This window comes from Saxophila tyrrhenica (assembly GCF_035928015.1).
Source record: "Saxophila tyrrhenica strain CCFEE 5935 chromosome Unknown scaffold_14, whole genome shotgun sequence".
NCBI lineage: Eukaryota > Fungi > Ascomycota > Dothideomycetes > Mycosphaerellales > Extremaceae > Saxophila > Saxophila tyrrhenica.
Genome location: NW_027041746.1, coordinates 111427 through 128750, shown reverse-complemented (window position 1 = coordinate 128750; position 17324 = coordinate 111427). Strand labels below are relative to the sequence as shown.

Below are 17324 nucleotides of genomic sequence, written 5' to 3'. Positions count from 1 at the left end.
GCCGCACGTGACGGGCCTTTTTGTAGTCGAGTGGGGACAAGAGCAAAGGACGCTAGTCAATATTCACAAAAGGACGATGACCACCAGCTGTACGATGAATGGACTGAACGTGGTTATGAGGATGAGATGTAGGAGGAGAATAACAACATCCTCTATTCTCGCTTGGCGTCTATCTACTGCGTGGTGGGAGAAGCGGCATGCATGACGTCCACCTCCTCCCACCAATTGATGTGTTGGCATCCCGCTTATACTGCAGTATTTGGTGCTACGTTCGCTGTCTCCTGCGTTGTCCTACCTTAGTCGCGGTACCTATCTGGTCGTACCTCTCTTACTCATCTGTTCGCCTCATCCCACGACTGCCCACCTTTACCACCACGTGCTCGAAGACCAATCGAATGGGTCACGATAGCTGTTGCAGCATTGGCTATCGGGCGAGCTTCGATCACGTGTGCAGGGGACAGCCTCGTTCCATGCGAAGGTGGTGATGGAAGTGAACGTTAAGCAGCCTCATCAGCTCGTCCGCCAGCCACGTTCTTTCGCATTGAGATTCCAACTTCAGCAGTCCAGCTCGTGGATGGCGTGAGCTGGAACACGACGCGAAGTCTTGACTGATTCTGTCTCGCCTCACAGGTCACTCCGGAAAGTTTCAGTATCTGCATCAATGTCGGCGTAGCTGGCCTACGGTTCGATAGCCAGGGACTTCGAGGAGAATGTCTAGTTTGAGGGAAGGACATCCATAGCGTAGAGCTCGAGAAAGCCTCGAGAGTGCATCGCTCACAGACTAAACCTCGTCCTGACCTTCTCATCCCCCGCCCTCCACTTCCATTCCTGCCCACTCGCCCTCTGAATCCCCTTATCCACCCGCCTCAACTTCAGCGTAAATCGCGGCCCCAGCTCCTGCAAACCCGCCCGTATGTCCTCCACGCCCTCCACCGGCTTCCCATCCGCGCCTTGGATACTCTTCTCCGTCCCGCGCTTGTCGCGGAAGACGTACCGGTGCCGGCGCACGAAGATGTAATCCCGTTGATTGTGCAGGGTGACGACTTGCCTGCCTTGGATCTCCGGACGGGGTGGGAAGAGGGATCTGAAGAGGTGTGCGGAGAGCACGCCGAGAGGCGTTTTGAAGCCGTTGAGTATGAGTTCGGGGAAGTGGTTCGTCGGGTTTCCGTGCCCGGGTATCTTCTTCCCTTCCACCCAGTTGGAGATGGAGAAGTGGAACATCGGTCCCACAGGCAGGTGGACTATATCCAGTCCGATGGGTTTCTTACGCTCTTCCATCAGGATGATTAGAGTGGTGAAGTCCCGCGAAGAAGCGTAGGTGGCAATCTCGCGGATGGAGTATTTGTAGCTGTGGTGGTGCGCGGTCCGCCGGATGTAGGTGCTGTTGGGGAACAGGGTGGTGAGGAGTTGCGCTTCGTTGTGCAGGGTCGAGTGGATGGAGGTGGTGATGAGGACTTTGGGTTCGACGTCGGCAGGTAGGTTGAAGAGGGTCGGGAAGCGCTGCATGAGGGCTTCTGGGGTGAGGTTGATGTCGGTGGCTGTGGAGGGGGCTTCGCTGGGTGGTCGTTCTGAGGGTGGAGGGGATGCTGATGCTTTCGGTCCCTCGTCTTCTGCTCCGTCTTGGTCGGATTCGCTGTCGAGCATGCTATCCAAGTCGTCCTCGGCGCCTTCTTCGTCCACCTCATCCTGCTCTTCTATCTCGTCCCTCACCACCTTCTCATCCTCCACAGCTGGCCTCTCCTCTATCTTCCTCCGCTTCGGATTCAGTATATCCACGCTCACTCCAAGCTTCCCCTCCGCCTCGTCGTCCACCGTCGCCTGATCCCACGTCCGCTTGCTATCAATCGTCGCCGGCACATTCTTCGCTCGTCTCTCCAGTCGTAATGTTGGATTCTTGTCTTCTGTTCGTCGCCGTTTCAGCCTTTCGTCCCGCTTCGTGCTTTCTTTTAGCTTTTTGGCCTTCAGATGTTGCTCCTGGCGCTTTTGTTTATTCCCGATCTTCGTGGGGTTGAAGGAGGCCATGGCGAGTGGGGTGTGGTCTCTTGATGCGCTCGCTGGCTTCGAGAAGATTTCGTGATCGCCCAGATTTCGCGAATAGACTTTGGCTATCCCGGGGACTGGCGGACCGAACCCAATTTTGCTAGCGCCTGAGTGAAACACCAAGAACTTTTCGAGGGTTGTCGACTCATATGTCGAGTGTAAGAACGTCTTGTAAACCACCAGCGACGCAGAAAAGAGCACCCAGATACGAACAGGAAGCGCGGGAAGCTTAACTCCCTTTTCCACTTCGCCGACCAGCGACTGGCAGCTCCATTTCGACGCGCGGTCGCCTTGCAGCCATTGACTCACTCCTGGCCGGTTCATGCTTCGAGGACCTTCAACAGTCACAGCTGGTCTGATCACGTCTGTTCTCCAATCTCCAAAACGAACGTTGTTCTCTTCTAGAATTCTCAAACAAGCCTACGCCGCTACTTCGAGGACTTCTACACTTCTTCCTCCACCAGGCTTCAGATCTTTGAGCACAACCAAACCGCTCGGCAGATTCGAAGTTCCCGTCCGCACCCGCAAACCCAGCATCATGTCGTCCGACTACAAGACCCAGAAAGGCCAAGATTTCGACCGCGCAGCTTTCGAGTCCCTGCTGAAGCGCAAAGTGTTCCTGTGGCAATCATTCGAGCCCTATGGCGCTGTCAAAGGTCTCTTCGACTATGGCCCGCCCCTGGAGACGCTGGAAGCCGAGGTCATCAACATATGGCGCGACCACTTCATCAGGACGGAGAAGATGATGGCTTTGAAGTGCTCAATGCTTACTCCCTTCGAAGTATTGAAGACTTCTGGCCACGTCGACAAGTTTGCAGACTACATGTGCAAGGATCCAAAGACTGGCGAGATTTTGCGATCGGATCATCTGATTAAGGACGTAATTGAGCAGCGCCTCCTGTCTGACAGGGAAGCACGTGGCGAGAAGATTGAGGTGGCTGAGGAGGATCCCAAGAAAAAGAAGAAGGCAGTAAAGGCTGCGAAGACTGCTGTAAAACTTGAAGACGCGCAGCGGAAAGAGTATGAGCACATGCTCGCAACCCTCGATGACTGCACTGGCGACGACATGGGTGCTCTGATCAAGAAGCACGACATCAGGAACCCAACCTCTGGCAACGAAGTCGAGCCTCCTGTTTCGGTCAATCTCATGTTCCAGACACAGATCGGTGCCACCGGTAAGGAGCCTGCCTTTCTACGCCCAGAGACTGCACAAGGCCAGTTCCTATCATTCCAAAAGCTGCTTGAATATAGCGACGGCCAGCTCCCCTTCGCGTCTGCATCAATCGGCTACTCTTTCCGCAACGAGCTGTCTCCTAGATCCGGCCTTCTGCGAGTTCGAGAGTTTTTGATGGCTGAAGTCGAGCACTTCGTCGACCCTGAAAGCGGCAAGCGGCATCCAAAGTTCCACACTGTCAAGGACGTCAAGCTGCCTCTTCTCTCCCGCAAGACCCAGAACGAAGGTGGCTCAAAACCCACAGTCATCTCTATCGGCGAAGCTGTGGAGACCAAGCTGGTCGACAACGAGACGCTCGGCTACTTCCTTGTCCGTATCATGTACTTCATGCAGAAGATCGGCATCGACATGGGCAAGCTGCGCTTTCGACAACACATGCAGAACGAAATGGCTCACTACGCTGCCGACTGCTGGGATTGCGAGCTGCAAAGTTCCTACGGCTGGATTGAGTGCGTTGGCTGCGCTGACCGCAGTGCGTACGATCTCAGCGTGCACATGAAGGCGACTGGCGTGCCATTGCAAGTACGGGAGCCCCTCAAAGAGCCCTACAGAGTGGAAGAGTGGACTGCAGCGCTCGACAAGAAGAAGTCTGGCCCTAAGTTCAAGAAGGATGCTGGTAAGGTGCAGTCCGCGCTCGATGCTTTGACGCAAGACATGCGTGAGAAGCTATCCATCTCAATGCAGAAGGAGGGCAAGGTCAGCGTCGATGTCCCTGAGATGGAAGGCGGCAAGGTTGAGCTCGAGAAGGACATTGTGAGCTTCCAGAAGGAGAGTCGGATAGAGACCATGCGTGAATACATCCCGAACGTCATCGAGCCTTCGTTTGGTATCGGGCGGATACTGTACAGTCTGATGGAGCACGTCTACTGGACTCGAGAAGGCGATGCTGCAAGATCGGTGAGCTACTCCGACCTCCTCAAAGCCCTTACTTCCGCAATGCTAATCTGAATCCCACACCAGGTCATGTCCTTCGCCCCCACCGTCGCCCCAATCAAAGTCCTCGTCGTCCCGCTCCAAAAAGACGCCAAATTCGCCCCTCTCCTCTCCCACCTCGAGCAGCGCCTCGACGACGACGCCATCTCCTTCCGCGTCGACCAGAGCGGCGTCAGCATCGGCAAGCGCTACTCGCGTAACGACGAGCTGGGCATTCCGTTCGGCATCACGGTCGATTATCAGAGTTTGGAGGATAACTCTTTCACGCTGCGGGATCGCGATAGCACGAAGCAGGTGCGGGCGAGTTTGGATCAGATTCTGGAGGCGGTGGCGAAGATGTGTAGGGGCAAGGAGAGCTGGAAGGATGTGCAGGGGAGGTTGCCGGTGTTTGAGAGTGAGGGTAAGGAGGAGTAGAGGTACCCCAGTGCTTCGACGGTGTTGTGGTATAGGCGGCTGAGCGGTGCTTGGCTGTTTAGTTTCGCGTTCTTATTCTTGCTGCTTGAAAAGCACACTTGGAAGATTTGATCACCATTCACTCCTAACAATGTGCAATGTCATGCACATGCGAACCTTCAATAGATGCTGCCACTTTCGCCAGTCGTGAAGGCATCGGAGTTCGGCGTTGAACGGCCACCTCCACCTCATCTGGCTCCAGACCGCACACTAAATCATGATGCAGAGACTTGCATAGGGCGCTCTTCACATACATGACTGCTGGTTCACCCAAGGGTATGTAAGTCGGTGGTGGTAGGTAGCGTCAAATCTTCCCTTCGTACGCGGAGATTGAAGAACCTGAACCCGTTCAGTCTTGTCAGTCGCCTGCCACGATACAGTACATAGCGAAGACCATGGTGGACATAACGACCAGAGACGAGGCTTTTGAGCCCGCCGACGACATCGAGCCCATGCGCTCCCTCTCGATACACACCGACCAAAGCAAGCCCGTGGCCCTCCTCCAGCCCTTGGACATGGACGGCCCACCACCGGTCCGGACGAAACTCAGAATGGCAGCTATCTTGATCGCCCTCTACGTACGCCTTACACGCATCCTCTACATGATATCCCACTAATCTCTACCCAGCTCGCGCTCTTCATAGCAGCCCTCGACGCAACCATAATCGCCACCTCCATCCCCACCATTACCGCCAACCTGCACTCCGCCTCCGGGTACTTCTGGATCGGCGCCGCGTATCTTTTAGCCAACGCCGCTGCTGCCCCTGTCTGGGCTAAATGCTCGGATATCTGGGGCAGGAAACCGGCGTTGTTGGCCGCTGTGGCGTTGTTTGCCGCGGCGAGTATTATGGCCGCGTTGAGCTCGAGTATGAGGATGTTGATTGCTGCTAGGGCGTTGCAGGGGACTGCTGTGAGTTGCTCTTCAAAGGCTTATCGTAACCTGGTGGTTGCTGATGATGCAAAGGGAGGCGGCTTGATCCAGCTCGTGAACATCACGGTCAGCGACCTCTTCTCGATGCGAAGCCGGACGCTGTACCTAGGCCTGGTCGAGGTGATGTGGGCGCTTGCAGGAGGACTTGGGCCTATTCTCGGCGGACTGTTCACCCAATATGTTTCCTGGAGATGGTGCTTCTGGGTCAACATCCCGGTTACAGGAGTGACATTCGGCCTTCTGCTGCTCTTCCTAGACGTGCATAACCCGAAGACGAAGCTCTCCTCCGGTCTGAAAGCGATCGACTGGTTCGGCACCGTCTCGATTCTGGCCGTCACGCTGCTACTCCTTCTCGGCCTGGACTTCGGCGGCGCCACGTTCCCATGGAGCAGCCCAAAGGTTATTTGTCTGATCGTCTTCGGCACACTAATGATCGGGTTCTTCATCTTCAGCGAGAAACGGCTGGCGAAATATCCGCTCATGCCTCTGGCGATGTTCAAGAACCGCTCGAACAACGCTGCGTTCATCGTCGGCTTTACGCATGGCATGACGTTCATCGTGGCCGAGTACTACCTGCCGCTGTACTTCCAGGCCGTGAAAGGTGCCAGTCCGCTGCGAAGCGGTGTTCTTATTCTCCCGATCACAGTTTCCGAGGCTCTTATTGGTATTGTGACGGGAGTGGCAATCCATCAGACTGGCCGGTACAGGGAGCTGACATGGCTGGGCATGGTTCTGCTCACCATCGGTACTGGTCTGTACATCCATCTCGATCGTACCAGTGCATTGGCCGAATTTGTCTCATTTGAGCTAATCGGCGGTATCGGTGCTGGTTTCCTGTTCGAGAGTCCTTTGATCGCAATCCAGGCTATGGTCTCGCAGGCGGATACTGCGTCTGCGACTGCCACGTTTGCGTTTATTCGAAATATTGCCATGTCCACTTCGATTGTCGTGGGCGGCGTGGTATTCCAGAACGGCATGAACACTAAAATCCCGTCTCTGAAAGCGGCTGGCCTGAATGTGACGTTGGTGGAAAAGTTCTCGAACGGTGATGCAGCGGCCAACGTGGAGCTCATCAAGACCATCGAGATTGTTGCGCAGCGACAGGCTGTTCAAGATGCTTTTGCCTGGAGTTTGAGAAACATGTGGATCGTTTTCACGGTGATATCAGCCATCGGATTGGCCGGCTCGCTGATGATGAAGCACAGGGAATTGGAAACAGAGCACACTGAGACCAGGACCGGGATTGAGAAGATGACGAGAAGGGAGGATGCGTGATAGCGGCGAGCTCTCTTCGGCTCAGTGATCGCAATAGGAAGAATGAAGCAGAACGAACTACCGTCTTCGAGTTCCTCCAAAGCCAGTAGACTCATAACGACTGCTGCTCGGCGTCGATGAGCCGCCACCAAACGAAGGCGAGCCTCCTCCACCGTACGTCGACGGACCAGCTCCTCCACCACCTCCGCCAAACCACGACGATCCACCTCCTTGGTTGTACGTCGAAGGTCCTGGGGCAGCATACGTGTTCTGCTGCTGCTGTCGATTTCGCTCCGAGCGACCACCCATGTAGTTACCAGCGGCGTACCCAGCAGCGCCCCCGAGACCAGCACCACTCCAGAATCCAGGACCAGAGTTTGTGGTGCGAGAAGAGGCACTGTAGGAGGGACCTCGCCTTGCTTTGGGTTGCGGGGGCGCTCGCGGAGTGTATGGCGGTGGCGGATCGTTACCGTCGTCACCACCTCCTCCGCCTCCCCAATAGCCTCCAGGTGGATCTGGCAGTCGGAGGTCTCGAGCAGCGTCTCTGCCGGAGATCCTGTAGATGATGATGAAGACAACGACTGTGAGACATTGGTCAGCTTTGGCGCAACGGAGAAGAGGCAGACATCGCCTCACTAATGAAAACAAGCCAGAACAATAGTCTGAACGCTTCCGCCGCCGGCGTCATCTGTGGCTTCTCATGGACCTCCTCCTTCTGATCCTTTCGTATAGGGTTTCCCCCAAAGTTCCTCCCATACTTCCCTTCTCCCAGCTCAGTCAAGATGAGACGGTACTCAACCCCGCAACTGCCCTTGAGCACATGTTGGTCGTCAGGAGAATCGTACCCCTCGCAGATCACTTCCGTACTGCCCAGCTTGAACTCCGGCGGTAGCGAGGCGTGACAGGTCCACTGGATGTCTTCTGAGTCGTATTCACTGCCTGAATTCTTGCATTGCATGACATCGACGTCGTAGTGGCCCTGACCGTTGCCGCCGACGCATGTGAGTTGAGGCAATGAGTCTGATCGTCGTCCCGTAGTGCTTTTGCCTTGTTGAAGGGTTAGGCTCCGGACATTTGAGAGGAGAACGGCATCCTTGGCCTTGTTGTGCTTCTCCGCGAAGGCAACACGTGTGGCTGAAGCCAGCAGGAGGCTGATGATGCTGGAGGTGATATGCATGCTCGAGAACGTTGCATGGGTCCAGAACCGAAGACTAGAAGTGAGGATCGGGACTACATATGTGTCGGTGTGTCGTCGAAAAGTCTACTGTTGCCAGTTGTCTCTTCCATTCTTGATTCCCCCAGTCGTGAAGTGGCGATACAAGGCTGACCAGCCCGCCAACGGCTTAGTCATCCTTCGAGATTCAGTCCTCGTTCTTCCATGTTAATACCCCTCCTCAACTTCCAGCATTCAACAGCAACACCACCGTCGCAACCTGCGTACTACCCACACAAACACCGCCATCATGCCGAAAGCCGAAGTAGGAAGCACTAAGTACATCGCCAACAAAATGAAAGCAAAAGGCCTCCAGCGCCTGCGATGGTACTGTCAGATCTGCGAAAAGCAGTGTCGCGACGAGAACGGCTTCAAGCAGCACACCATGTCAGAAGGCCACGTGCGGTCAATGCTGATGGTTGGGGAAGATCCGAAGAAGTACATCGAGGACTACTCGCGTCAGTTCATGCGGGACTTCTTGCAGTTGCTGAAGACGAGTCATGGCGAGAAGAAGGTGCATTTGAACCAGTTTTATCAGGAGTATATCCGGGACAAGGAGCATGTTCACATGAACTCGACGAAGTGGCCGAGTTTGACGGAGTTTGCGAAGCATCTAGGGAGAGAGGGGATTTGTCGGGTAGAGGAGGGCGAGCGAGGGTTGGAGGTGCAGTGGGTGGACGATAGTCCTGAGGCTGTACGGCGACGGGAGGACGTCAAGAGGAAGGAGAAGTTGATGAAGGGTGACGAGGATATGGAGGCGAGGATGCTGGAACGCCAGATCAAGCAGGCTAGGGAAGCGGCGGAGAAGGCGGGGAGGCTGGAGGAGAAGAAACAACGGCCAGAGGGTGAAGAAGATATGGCGGTAGAGCCGGTGAAGGTGTCTCTGAGCCTGGGGGGAAAGGGGCCTCAGAAGCAGGCGGATAAGGAGAAGGAGGTGGCCCTGGATGCGCCAGTTGAGATCTCGACATTCTCGGCCGCCGATGCATCAACACCAAAGGAGCCTACAGCGTCTGGAAACACTGCCGCGGGCGAAGATGACGAAGAAGAGCCTGCGCCTCCCCCTGCCGAGGAGAAGCCAAAAATGTCAATGTCGCTGAGCGGCAACAAGCCGAAGAAAGTCAACCCGCTGATGGCGAAGAAGAGCAACCCATTTGCAAAGAAGAAGGAGAGCTCAGCACCCATCGATCAAGGCAAACCGATGAGCAACGCGGCGAGGATCATGAAGGAGGAGATGGAGCGGAAGAGGAAGGCGGACGAGAGAGGAGGGCCGGCTTGGAAGAAGGCGAGGACGTGATGTAATCGAGTTGAACTCCTCAGATTGTTGAGCTGGGACTTCAGATCCAGGATCTGTGAATTTAGCCAGGCGCTTGGGCGGGTTATGATTTCTATGTGGTATTGATGATAACCACGAAATGGCAGCATTGGATCAAAACGAACGAGGAGCAGATGTACGTTTGTTCCCAACTCTCGTTGTCAGTGGCATTGCCGCTCACATTTGCAGCAGGCTTGCAGAAACCAAAGTCAAGGTCCAGATGCAGACCACCACCCATGGGGTGCAACCTCCCTATACGACACAGCGGAATGGCGGGCAATGTTCTACGAAGTACACGGGAGCTGCCTCCGAAGCAAGGCGATAAGAATAGAAGAGGCGAGGTCTCTTCCGCCGGCAACCTAGCTTCTGTGCCCGGTGGAAAATGAAGCAGACTATCAAATGGCCTATCCGTACATGGGTATCGCATTCATATCCATAGCTATAGCTCGGCCAAGTGCCAGCAGCTCATAATGCAAAGCGTCTGTTCAAGCCCTTTACTGCCATCCGCCGGTTCAGCCACCGGTACTGCATGTTGGCTACCACAATAGCGCCAACTCCAAAGAACACGATCAAGACAATGTTCGACCAGCCTTTTGGATAGAGCGGTCCGTCTCCTTCCTTGAACAGCTGAGCTCCGATGATACCAGCAGAGTTGGCGGACATGATGAGGATAGCCATCGTGATTGACCTTTCGCCCAGCGTCGGAGCGTTCAGCGCCATCCAGCTGCCATTCACAGGATGCCAGGTTCCAGAGAAGCCGACAGCACTCGTCAAGGCCAGGAAACGTGCAACGTCGTGGTGGATAGTGGTCACTTCGTGATCTGGGACAAGCATCTTGCTGACTAGCACTGAAAGCCAAAGCCCAAAGATCCCTCCCAGTGCAATGAGACCGCGCCGATCTGTCCTATCAGCCAGGATGCCAGCAATGAAAGTCATAATGAGCCCAAGCCAGAGACCGATGGACATCAAGGCGTTGCTGGCTAGGCGAGGATAGCCAAAGCTCTCAACAAGGGTGGGACCATAGGCTCCAAACGTGGCACCTGGTGCCAGACCTAGAACCGCAGCAATGATGTGCGGAAGAAGTTTCCAGTTGGTGAATGTGCTTTTGAGCTCGGCAGAAGTGATGTTCTCGCCTTTGTGCTGCTTGCTCGGATCGTCGAGGAGTACTCTTGATGACAGAATGTAGCTTTCCCGTTTCGTGAAGTACTGAATACCAGTCAAGCTGGTTGGGTTGACGATGCCTTTCGGAAACAGGGCGACGAAGAGAATGCCGATGGAGACGGTGAAGAGGCCTTCGAGCTGTGGCCTGTCAGCGGTTGTGGTATCGATAAGGAAGGGATACCACATACAATGAACAGCCACTGCCATCCTCCAAGGCCAAAGACTCCCCTCATGTGCAGGATAGCATAAGCTATCAGGCCGCTTGTAGCCTGTGCTAGGTGGTTGCCCATGAAGAGGAGCGAGAATCGCTTTGACGTCTCGTTCCGCTTGTAGAATCGTGATATGGTAAACAGCGCCGCAGGTATGAAGCCGGATTCGAACGAGCCGAGCAAGAACCTCGTAAGCATGAACGCACCGACGCCTGTTCAAGAGTATTCTGTCAGCTGCTCTTCTAGCATTTCCTTCCGGCATTCCTTGCCCAAAGAGTACATACCATGCTGGAAGGCCTGAAAAGTAGCAACAAGTCCCCATGCCACGATCTGAGCACTGATCCAGACGGATGGCCCGATACGGTAGAGGATGAAGTTGGACGGTATCTCCCATATCACGATACCCAGTGCGAGAAGCTCCTGTCCGTCGTTGAACTGAGACTGCGTGATACCGACATCGTCCAGGAAGTAGTCAGTCAAAGCGTTACCGATGTTGCCTGCTATGTGTTAGTGGTCATCTCTAGATTGGAGATGGAGTTCATACCTCTGTCGAGCTGCAAAGCAAAAAAGGCCACGATAAGCAGCGGCATCACCAAAAAGTCCAGCTTCCGCACCACTCTTCTCTCCTCTTCGGCTGTCCATGTTGAGTCTGGTCCTGGGCTTGCATCGAAGTCGACGTCGTCCTCGAGGTAAACTGTCTTGGCTTGGCTGTCGAGCGGTCGTAAGGCTATCGGACTTTCAACACCATTTGCATCTTGCTCGAGCAACCCTTCTTGCTCCTCATCATCTCTCATCGTGCGCTGTCATGAGATGGTCATGCATCAAGTGTTGATGGATTGGAAATGTGTTGTCTGGAGAAGCCACCTCCGCGGATTATCACGCAATCCTGGTTGCCAGTCAGGGGCCGAATCCTCTTGCAGCTGAAGGTCAGCCACCATGATAAGCAGCAATGAGAGGTAATTCCATCAAAGTCGCAACAACAACATGACAGCCATCGCCTCCGGCTATCGTCACATTCGAGCAACAAATCTGCAAGCCAACGGTATGGGCTCATAAGGATCCTCGAGCCTTACGATGGATCTTCTCACAGACGATGAGAAACCACATTGAGAGTAACATGAGCACTTTGCACGCATTTCACTCATGGAGGCGAGTCCTTGACTTTAATCTACCCAAGTCTGCTACATCTGCCGTGTGGACCGCTTTTCCTCCCTCTCACTTGCAGAAACGGCAAGAATCTGTCGAGACGAACGATCCCACAGCAGCTCCTACTTTTGCTCTCCGTGGCACAATCGTACTGTCAGGTGGTGCTTTTCCCTGCTATCTCAGAGAATCGTGCCTTCTTCTCACGCACTGTTCGAAGAAAATTGTTCGGATGAGCACGGAAGTCCGCACTATTGAAGTTCTGAGGTTCATGTTGTATCGCTCACAATCTAGGTGTCTGGAGTGCAGAGTTTCCACGATATGTGGTTTGGACCGCCCAAAACCAGCACTTTGCAGCGGCTCGACTCGGCACGTTGAAAGCCCAATCGAACATGAATCTGCGGTAACCGAAATTGGTTAGATGCGGTGGCTGATTGAACTCAAATGGCCGTTCTCTTGGCACCAGGACATAAAGTGAAGTACTGATCTCTACTTCCTTTTCACTCACACAAAGAATACAACTACTCAAGCACAGAATCAAAACAACATGCAAAGCCTCGCGTTATATCGCGAGATTGGGCACGGCCACTGTGGCAGTGTCTGGATCCAGGAAGAAGAGGGGACGGTTGTTATCAAGCGGGAAGATGGTGGCCCAGGTCGATCAATTCAGAAGGACGCAGAAATGCATCAACGCATCGAGAAAAGTCTGACTGTCGCGGCCATATTGCATCTGAATATCCCTGCGCACTACCGACTCATCGACGCCACAGACGTTGAATTCTGGAACAAAACACTACCTAGATTCCCTCATGACACAACACACCATTACGAGCCCTGTGCGGCGCTTGTTAGTGAACGAATCCAACCGTTTTCGAAGGCCTACCGCGAAAACCTGATCGACACATATTGCGTGGAGGGGGTCAGATCCAAAATCAAATGCAGCAAGTCGGACGAAGATTGCTTGATCCGCCCATATCTTGGCCGACGGAGTCACAACCAACGACCGTCACGCTTCTTCACCCTTCGAAATCGACCATTCAACTTGGACCAGATGGAAGGGATCGGTTTACCCACCCACGAATACGCCAAGACGATGGCACACGCCCTCGCAACGATTTACTGGGATGCAAAAATTGATGCCAATGACGTCGAGTTTGTCCTCGCACCAGCCGGAACACACCCAGGCTCCAAGACGTGGTCATCAAACTTGTTAGGCGAACACGCCACGTGGATACTGGACTTCGATTGCTGCAACTCGATATCGTTGGATGAAGCTGGCATCAACCAAGCAGCCACCGCATTCTACAAAAACGACCCTTTCTACCCACGCCCAGCGAGCGACAACGAGGCAGCAATCGCATTGTGGGGGATTTTCAAGTCACATTTCATCGAAAGCAGCAAGCCCATATTAGGACCGGACAGCACACTTCCACTGATGATGATAGAAAGGCTCGAGCGAATGGGAGAAGAAAGAAGGGAGACGGTCAGGAGACTCAACCCTGAAAGCTGATCACATGCATTCACATGCACTTCGAGATACGGCCCGTGCCGCTATAGACTCCGCTGCTGCCTCATCAAGAGCAAACAATTCCCCCAAAGACTTCTGAAACCTTCGTGCAGAGATTTCCATCACTGGGCAACTCCCGTCAGGCCGCGACACACATCACATTTTTGTCTCCCTCTAAAACTTACACATACGACTCAGCATCCCGACTTCGAAGGCTCAGGTCGTTTCACCATGGCTCCGCAACCGCCAACCTTGTCGGATCGGCGACTGGAGAACCGCTCCTCCGAAATGTCTGTCATGAGTGGGACTACTGCGAAGATGGCGCTGCTGAACCTAGACCTGGAAGACAAGCTCGCAGAGGAGGCTCGCAAACAAGGGGATCTGCAGAGCCAGCTGAAGTACATGCTCTCGTTTAAGTCGGCCATATCCACAGCATCGTCCACAGCTCAAGGGAACGAAGCGGCAGTTCATGAGATGGAGAAGCATCGGGAGATTGGAACCGGGTCGATCGGGAAAGTCTTCGAGTTTACTGGCACCAGCATGTATTTCAAATTACAGCTCACAGACAGCCAAGAGACACGAGAGAAGCTGGCCAACAACTACAAGTTGCAACTCAAGATCGGTGAAGCCTTCGACAGAATCGCAAAGATCTCGAAGATGGAGCTCGGAGTCCAGGTGCCCAGAGCGCACTGGATCGCTACGCCCGACGATAAGTCTTTCTGGGAACCCAATCTGGACAGATTCGAATGGTCGAAGGAGTTCCCAAAGCAATCCCGGGATGTGCTCTGTATGGAACGTATCTTTCCCATGCCGCAGCCAGTCCGCAGCGCTATCATCGACTATTTCTGCCAATGGGAGATCAGACAAGCCGCTAAGGATGATCTGGCCAACAGAGACTGCATGGTGCAGCCGTTCCTGGGCCGCAAGCGGCATGGGAACCAAGGCAGCAAGCTGAAGAGTTTCAGTCTTCGTAACTTTAAGCTCCATATCAACGACCTGCAGAAACTGGGCCTTGCGCCAACAGAATGGGCAGAAGCAATGGCAGAAGGAATGGCAATCCTACACTGTTCCGCCATGGTTGACGGCAACGACATCGAATTCGTTATCGGCAGCTCCCCTACCCCTCAACAATCAGTACGCCATGCTCCAAGGTACGCTGACGTGCAGAAGCTTGAGGCGGGCGAGAGTACCTTCAAACTTGCTACCAGTTCCGGTCAAGACTTCCGCCATCGCATCAACTCTCTGTGGCTCTTGGATTTTGATGCTTGCAAAGACATCCCCATGGACCAGTCAGGCGTTGACGCCGCACTGGCAGCTTTCTTGCAGTTGTACCAGTGTCCGCGTCCACACACCGATGACTCACGCCTTGAGGAGATGTGGAAGGCTTTTGCCGTACGATATCGGGCTGTCGCCAGCACGTGTGGTCAACGGGAGTTTGGTCGGCGTTTTCTGGAAGCTGTAGAGGCCGCGGTCGAAAAGATGAACCAGGAGAAGCAGGAGAGGGACAAGCGGTCGATGCCTCCGCCTTCTGGACGATCTGGAGGGACAGCAGATCCATTCCAGCGCCAGCGCGAGCGGGGCTTCGGCGAACCTCAGTCGGCAAGAAACAGTCCCATTCGACGTGGTCGCGATGGCTCGGGTCAGGGGAGCAGCGGGTCAAGCCGGCGCGGCTTTGGGTACAGCAACCGGCGCAGCGGTGGTGGTGGGAGCAGCGACAGCGGACGAGCACTCTCCAGTTCAAACTGGCGTGAGAGATCATAGAGTGGGGATGGAAGGGTTCGATTCAACTGAAATAATGGAGACGGCGCAGCGTTGTAGATAGTGTCTCTAAGCAGTCTTAAGTCAGTGGGAACAGGAGAGACATGAGCAGCTGAGCGCTAAGTGGTTGCAGAAACCAAGCTGGCACGATAAGGTACCAACGCGCGTTCACGGGCGATGTTGCTTTACACGATACCTTGCAATTGCATTTCTGCGCAACAAACTGTTCTTCCGTAGGCTTCTTCCGCAGTCGAAGAGAGCCCCCTCATCAACGCATCCCTGGTCTCGTTCCTATAACATTTTTGGCGGTCACGACACGGGATACCGCAGATCGTTCAACGTGCTGCCTACGAGACTCACATCTACTTATACCTCCAAGACTGCTACTCTTTCGTGAAACGACAAACATCTCCAAATCAGAACCGGTATCAAGCCCGTGGTACCGCAAAATGGCCTCCCTCAGTTCTCTGCCAGTCGAGCTCGTCTTGCGGATCTACGACTTCCTCGACCCAGGCTCCCATCTGGACTTCTCTCTCATCTCGAAATATCTGGCACATTGCTCTCAAGATCTGCTGAAGCATCACCGGCATTGCTATGCCCAATATCGTATGCTACAAGCCTCAACCCACGACGGCACGCTGCAGGCTCTGCTCCAGACACTCGTCAAAGATGAGATTGCAGCCTGGCATGTACGACGTCTCGAGTTGACCCACGTCCTCGAGACTAAATGGTCTGCCTCCCCAACAACAGCCGCTAGTCAAGATGGCCTGGAAAAGACAGCGGAGAAGGATCGACTGTGGACTGACAGAGTATGGGCGACCATAGCCAGCCGGGCCCAGTATTCCTCAGAAGCTTACGAATCTCTCGCGCAAATAGCCTCCATCGAAGTCGAAGCAAGCGCTCTACTTCACAAGCAATTCATCCCGCTCATAGGACTATGTCCCAAACTCCGCGCGTTGCAGACAGTCCCAGAACGCGGTCGGTCTTACCAGGTGGACGACTACCCTGAAGACTCAGACAGACCCGTCGCGGCCTTGAGCCTTACTTTGCTATCCCTCGCCATGATCGAAGACCATGGAAGCGCAACCATCTGGCCCGGCGCCCTGAGAGGACTGCGCAGAGTCTCCATCGCCGACCATCGTGCCAACGTGCACAGCTATTCTCCAAGTACCATCCTGCCTTTCTTCATGCTTCCAGCGATCGAGACGGTGCATCTATCCACCATCGCCTGGGATACCGCGCAGCAGAAGCTCGAATGCCAGAGGATGTTCTGGCCTGAGGACCGCAAAAGCGGATCGACGGTTCAGAACATCATCTTCGAACACGTCAATGGAAGGTGCGTTTCGGAGTTCATCGATCACCTGCTCCGCTACACGCCACAGTTGTCGACCGCCGTCTTCAACGGCTGCAATTTCCCTGGCGTCGATAAGGTCGTCCGGAAGCTGGGACGACGCAAGCTAGAGACGCTCATCTTCCGTGGCGATGCAGGGTCAGTGGCGAACAATGGGTGGAGCTTTACCTGGGACTGCCTGGAGGCGCTCAACGATGTGCGAGTACTCACTGTCGACATGCTGGCCACGATTGCCTCCAGTACGCGACGAAGCGAGATCGAACAGCGCTATAAAGACGAGACTCAGGAGCAATTCTTCGACCGTTTCGTCAACTCCGTACCAAAGACGGTGGAGGTGCTCATTATCCAGGAAGCAGGACCGCAACGATTGAACGACGACGAGATGGAGAAGGTGGCCGAGGCGCTGGTTCGTCTGGTGAAAGCAGGACGATGCCCGAAGCTCACCACAATTTATGCTGACAACTTTGAGTTCGCTATGCGCCGGCAGCGGTGTGCCTGGGGGAGATACACAGATGGCGGATGGCTTCGGACGGCGAAAGAAACTATCAAGCAACATGGTGTTACTATGTATAACCAAGACGACGCTGGTACGACGGATGCGTATCTGGAGGCGCTGTTGCAAGACATGTAGTACTGATCCTAGACAGAAAGACCTCATCATGTATTAATGATAATCTACGACTCACTCCTTCTCACCCAGATGCCAAGATTTTACATGTGCCTTCCATCTGACGCACAACAGCCCAAGAGTTTGCACTCCGTTCGTCTGTGGGACCACGTCTCGAGTGCACTGCACGGCTTCATTCGACCTCGACTCGGACGAAA

The 17324-nt window shown here is 54.4% G+C and overlaps 9 protein-coding genes across 9 annotated transcripts; 6 read left to right on the top strand and 3 right to left on the bottom strand.

Moving 5' to 3' along the window:
- Positions 1 to 774: 774 nt before the first annotated feature.
- Positions 775 to 2364, bottom strand: RPF1 (Ribosome production factor 1; the record flags this gene model as incomplete). The annotated part of the gene is made up of 1 exon (XM_064805578.1): positions 775 to 2364. The coding sequence occupies one exon, from the start codon at positions 2362 to 2364 to the stop codon at positions 775 to 777; it is 1590 nt and encodes a 529-aa protein (XP_064656038.1).
- Positions 2365 to 2578: 214 nt separating this feature from the next.
- GRS1 (Glycine--tRNA ligase 1, mitochondrial) lies at positions 2579 to 4621 on the top strand (the record flags this gene model as incomplete). The annotated part of the gene is made up of 2 exons (XM_064805577.1): positions 2579 to 4171; positions 4235 to 4621. 2 exons carry the CDS (start codon positions 2579 to 2581, stop codon positions 4619 to 4621), a joined length of 1980 nt encoding a protein of 659 aa, XP_064656037.1.
- A 434-nt stretch (positions 4622 to 5055) lies between these two features.
- Positions 5056 to 6866, top strand: LTR77_008344 (uncharacterized protein; the record flags this gene model as incomplete). Its single annotated transcript, XM_064805576.1, has 2 exons — positions 5056 to 5238; positions 5289 to 6866. The coding sequence occupies 2 exons, from the start codon at positions 5056 to 5058 to the stop codon at positions 6864 to 6866; spliced, it is 1761 nt and encodes a 586-aa protein (XP_064656036.1).
- Positions 6867 to 6923: 57 nt separating this feature from the next.
- LTR77_008343 (uncharacterized protein) lies at positions 6924 to 8022 on the bottom strand (the record flags this gene model as incomplete). The annotated part of the gene is made up of 2 exons (XM_064805575.1): positions 6924 to 7426; positions 7482 to 8022. 2 exons carry the CDS (start codon positions 8020 to 8022, stop codon positions 6924 to 6926), a joined length of 1044 nt encoding a protein of 347 aa, XP_064656035.1.
- Positions 8023 to 8308: 286 nt separating this feature from the next.
- LTR77_008342 (uncharacterized protein) lies at positions 8309 to 9352 on the top strand (the record flags this gene model as incomplete). Its single annotated transcript, XM_064805574.1, has 1 exon — positions 8309 to 9352. The coding sequence occupies one exon, from the start codon at positions 8309 to 8311 to the stop codon at positions 9350 to 9352; it is 1044 nt and encodes a 347-aa protein (XP_064656034.1).
- A 483-nt stretch (positions 9353 to 9835) lies between these two features.
- On the bottom strand, positions 9836 to 11534 carry LTR77_008341 (uncharacterized protein; the record flags this gene model as incomplete). The annotated part of the gene is made up of 4 exons (XM_064805573.1): positions 9836 to 10669; positions 10720 to 10952; positions 11025 to 11237; positions 11285 to 11534. The coding sequence occupies 4 exons, from the start codon at positions 11532 to 11534 to the stop codon at positions 9836 to 9838; spliced, it is 1530 nt and encodes a 509-aa protein (XP_064656033.1).
- An 896-nt stretch (positions 11535 to 12430) lies between these two features.
- LTR77_008340 (uncharacterized protein) lies at positions 12431 to 13393 on the top strand (the record flags this gene model as incomplete). The annotated part of the gene is made up of 1 exon (XM_064805572.1): positions 12431 to 13393. One exon carries the CDS (start codon positions 12431 to 12433, stop codon positions 13391 to 13393), a length of 963 nt encoding a protein of 320 aa, XP_064656032.1.
- Positions 13394 to 13621: 228 nt separating this feature from the next.
- Positions 13622 to 15151, top strand: LTR77_008339 (uncharacterized protein; the record flags this gene model as incomplete). The annotated part of the gene is made up of 1 exon (XM_064805571.1): positions 13622 to 15151. The coding sequence occupies one exon, from the start codon at positions 13622 to 13624 to the stop codon at positions 15149 to 15151; it is 1530 nt and encodes a 509-aa protein (XP_064656031.1).
- Positions 15152 to 15597: 446 nt separating this feature from the next.
- On the top strand, positions 15598 to 17130 carry LTR77_008338 (uncharacterized protein; the record flags this gene model as incomplete). The annotated part of the gene is made up of 1 exon (XM_064805570.1): positions 15598 to 17130. The coding sequence occupies one exon, from the start codon at positions 15598 to 15600 to the stop codon at positions 17128 to 17130; it is 1533 nt and encodes a 510-aa protein (XP_064656030.1).
- Positions 17131 to 17324: the final 194 nt, after the last annotated feature.